Source organism: Rhamphochromis longiceps, linkage group LG7, assembly GCF_057381845.1.
Source record: "Rhamphochromis longiceps isolate RC_006_pf linkage group LG7, R_longiceps_female_GT1.1, whole genome shotgun sequence".
NCBI classification, from domain to species: Eukaryota; Metazoa; Chordata; class Actinopteri; order Cichliformes; family Cichlidae; genus Rhamphochromis; species Rhamphochromis longiceps.
In genome coordinates, this window is record NC_140563.1 from 39,380,349 (window position 1) to 39,383,486 (window position 3,138).

A 3,138-nucleotide genomic window follows, 5' to 3' on the forward strand; every position below is an offset into this window, starting at 1 on the left:
TTATTTCGAAATTATTAAAATGTTCGCGGCGAGTCACCGCATCGTTCTGTACCCGAGATCCTCCTCCTCCTTGTTGATGCTCCGCAGGCCGGTCCTCCTCCTCCCTGGGCTGCTGATGATGCTGCTGCACCTGCTCCTCCCCCTGCTGCTGGTCGTAGAGCTGAAGAGCATTTTCTATCGGCTGCAGAGGGTCAAAGTTCAGTAGACCGGCAAGCCGTTCGTTTTCAATGTTTTGAAGGAGGACCTGCAATGCGTTTTCTAAAGGTTGTAGTGGATCGTTTGGTGGTGGGGCTATATTGTTTTCTATCGGTGGGGCTAAATGTTCATCGTTTCTGTTTAATTCTGCCACGGCTTCCAACAAAGCCTCAGGGATGCTGTGTTCTTCCGACATGATTTTCTTTATTTCTTAATTCACAGACTTTTACATGCTTTTACTTTACAGGTCCTTGTGTCTGTATATCGATGCATATGTGCGAACTGTTATGGCGTACATGAAAGCGAGGTTTTCAAGGATTCTCTTCTTATGAAGCATCCGTCGAGCTGTAAGAAAAGACGGACAGAATGTATTTTTTAAACCTTACATTTTTTATTTTTATAGAGCAGAGAAGTTTAATAGGATCGATTCATCCCCCCGTCAATTACCTCTCGGTCTCCTGAGAGGAGCTCTCACTCTCCTGAGAGGAGGAGATCTGGACGGTTCCTCCTCCTCCTCAGCCTGATTTTCTTCCGCCTGATTTTCTGTATCGGTCTCTGTCGGGGGGAAATAAAACAGAAGAGATTTAAGAAAACAATCTCATCCTTCCTATTTTTTTGAGAATGAAAAAACTTTTTATTTACCTCGCTCCTCCGCGCGATTGTCTGTAGCGGCGGGGGATTGGTTAGGTAAATCCGCAATCTCGGCTGCCGAGAAATAAAACAGAAGAGATTTAAGAAAACAACCTCCTCCTCCCTATTTTTCGAGAATGAAAAAACTTTTTATTTACCTCGCTCCTCCGCGCGATTGTCTGTAGCGGAGGGGGCTTGAATAGGTATATCCGCAATCTCGGCTGCCGAGAAATAAAACAAAAAAGAGAAAGATTTAATAAATTAAAAACTTTCTAGCACGCTTTATACCACTCCAAGTCGGGAGGGGCGGTATAGCACACTCGGATTACTCCGCCACATCCTGATATTTATCGAAATGACGGATATTGCATCATATTGTTTACCTTTTGGTTTAAAAGGTATTTTCCTGCAGTTCTCCCGGTATGCGTTGACGAAAATAACGTCGTCGTCTTCTTCTTCTTCTTCTTCTTTTCGCTGCGGCGGGGTCTGTATATTCTCGGTTACCTCTGTCGAGAAATAAAGCTAAACTTTTTAAAAATCTGCTCCGGGTCGGGAGGGGCGGTATAGCACACTCGGATTACTCCGTCACATCCTGTTATTCAACAAAATGGCGGATAATGCATCATATTGTTTACCTTCGATTTTAAAACTTTTTTCTCCGCGGTTCTCCCGGTATGCGGAGACGAAAATAGCGCCGTCTTCTCGTTCTTCTCTCCGACGCGGCGGCAGCGGAGGTTCTGCGGGGGATATGGCTTCTAATTCGCCGCGGAAAACAGCCGGATTTCTGCTGTTACTCACTGCATTATCGATTGTTTCTGTAAGTATCAGAGCATGGTTAAATCAAGTCTATCTAAACTTATTTAAAAAATGGTATATACTTATTTAAACGTACCGTAGTCCACTTGCGTGAAATCGTTGATGTAGAAATCTAAAAGAAAGTAATCAAATTATTGACATCTCTGTTGATATATAATTTAAAGTCGTAAAGAAAAAAACTTACCGGGGTGAGGTATGAACAGTTCTGGCGAGATGGCTCTGGCGCTCTGATCGGCGGCGTTGTTTGAACGGAATGCTGACATAATATTCACGGATTCTTCCTCGCGATTGGTAGAACTGTCACAGTAGGGGATGAGCAGATAGCGACTCCCCTTCCGCTTCTTCTCTCATTTTATCCTAGTCTAGCGAAGCATCTGTTTTTCGCATCTTTCTCTTGACAATACCGATAGTTAGAGTGGGTTGTTTTTTTTTTGATTGCCTTCTTGCGAACGCCGTCTGTTTTCCCACATTCTGCAACGGTAAAATATGGCTTTGAGACGGGTATTTGTTTTACCAAATGGACAATTGCTGTCTGACCTTGTTCTTGCTGTTGACAAAACTCGCCTCATGGTTGACTCTTTCCCACAGAGGGGGGTGTTTTAATAAACTTATTCGAATATGAGCTTTTTTTCCACTAAGACTAGTTTTATTGGGAGATGTAAGAAACCGGGTTACAAGCAATGATAATATCGGATGTTGACTCCTCAGCGTCATCATTTTCTATCTATTGAGAAAACTTATTGTAAAAAGTAATGAAGAAAAAAACTCCTCCTTGGCCCGCGGGGTGTGTGTGTGTGTGTGTGTGTGCCTTCTTGCGAACGCCGTCTGTTTTCTGCAACGGTAAAATACGACTTTGAGACGGATATTTGTTTTACCAAATGGACAATTGCTGTTGACAAAACTCTCCTCATGGTTGACTCTTTCCCACAGAGGGGGGTGCTTTAATAAACTTATTCGAATATGAGCTTTTTTCCTCACTAAGACTAGTTTTATGGGGAGATGTAAGAAACCGGGTTACAAGCAATGATAATATCGGATGTTGACTCCTCAGCGGATCAACATTTTCTATCTATTGAGAAAACCCATTGTAAAAGTACCCGCGGTGTGTGTGTGTGTGTGTGTGTGTGTGTGTGAGTGTGAGTGTGTGTGTGTGTGTGTGGGCCTTCTTGCGAACGCCGTCTGTTTTCTGCAACGGTAAAATACGACTTTGAGACGGATATTTGTTTTACCAAATGGACAATTGCTGTTGACAAAACTCTCCTCATGGTTGACTCTTTCCCACAGAGGGGGGTGCTTTAATAAACTTATTCGAATATGAGCTTTTTTCCTCACTAAGACTTGTTTTATGGGGAGATGTACGAAACCGGGTTACAAGCAATGATAATATCGGATGTTGACTCCTCAGCGTCATCATTTTCTATCTATTGAGAAAACTTATTGTTAAAGTATTGAAGAAAAAAACTCCTCCTTGGCCCGCGGGGTGTGTGTGTGTGTGTG

The 3,138-nt window shown here is 43.0% G+C and overlaps 1 protein-coding gene across 1 annotated transcript; it reads right to left on the reverse strand.

Moving 5' to 3' along the window:
• Nucleotides 1–420: 420 nt before the first annotated feature.
• Nucleotides 421–2,175, reverse strand: LOC146665833 (uncharacterized). Its single transcript, XM_085411225.1, has 8 exons — nt 1,826–2,175; nt 1,718–1,753; nt 1,461–1,640; nt 1,209–1,331; nt 984–1,046; nt 838–900; nt 643–750; nt 421–540 (listed from the first exon to the last, which is right to left on the reverse strand). Exons 1-8 carry the CDS (start codon nt 1,902–1,904, stop codon nt 437–439), a joined length of 756 nt encoding a protein of 251 aa, XP_085267351.1. The 5' UTR covers nt 1,905–2,175; the 3' UTR covers nt 421–436.
• Between the last annotated feature and the right edge of the window lie 963 nt (nt 2,176–3,138).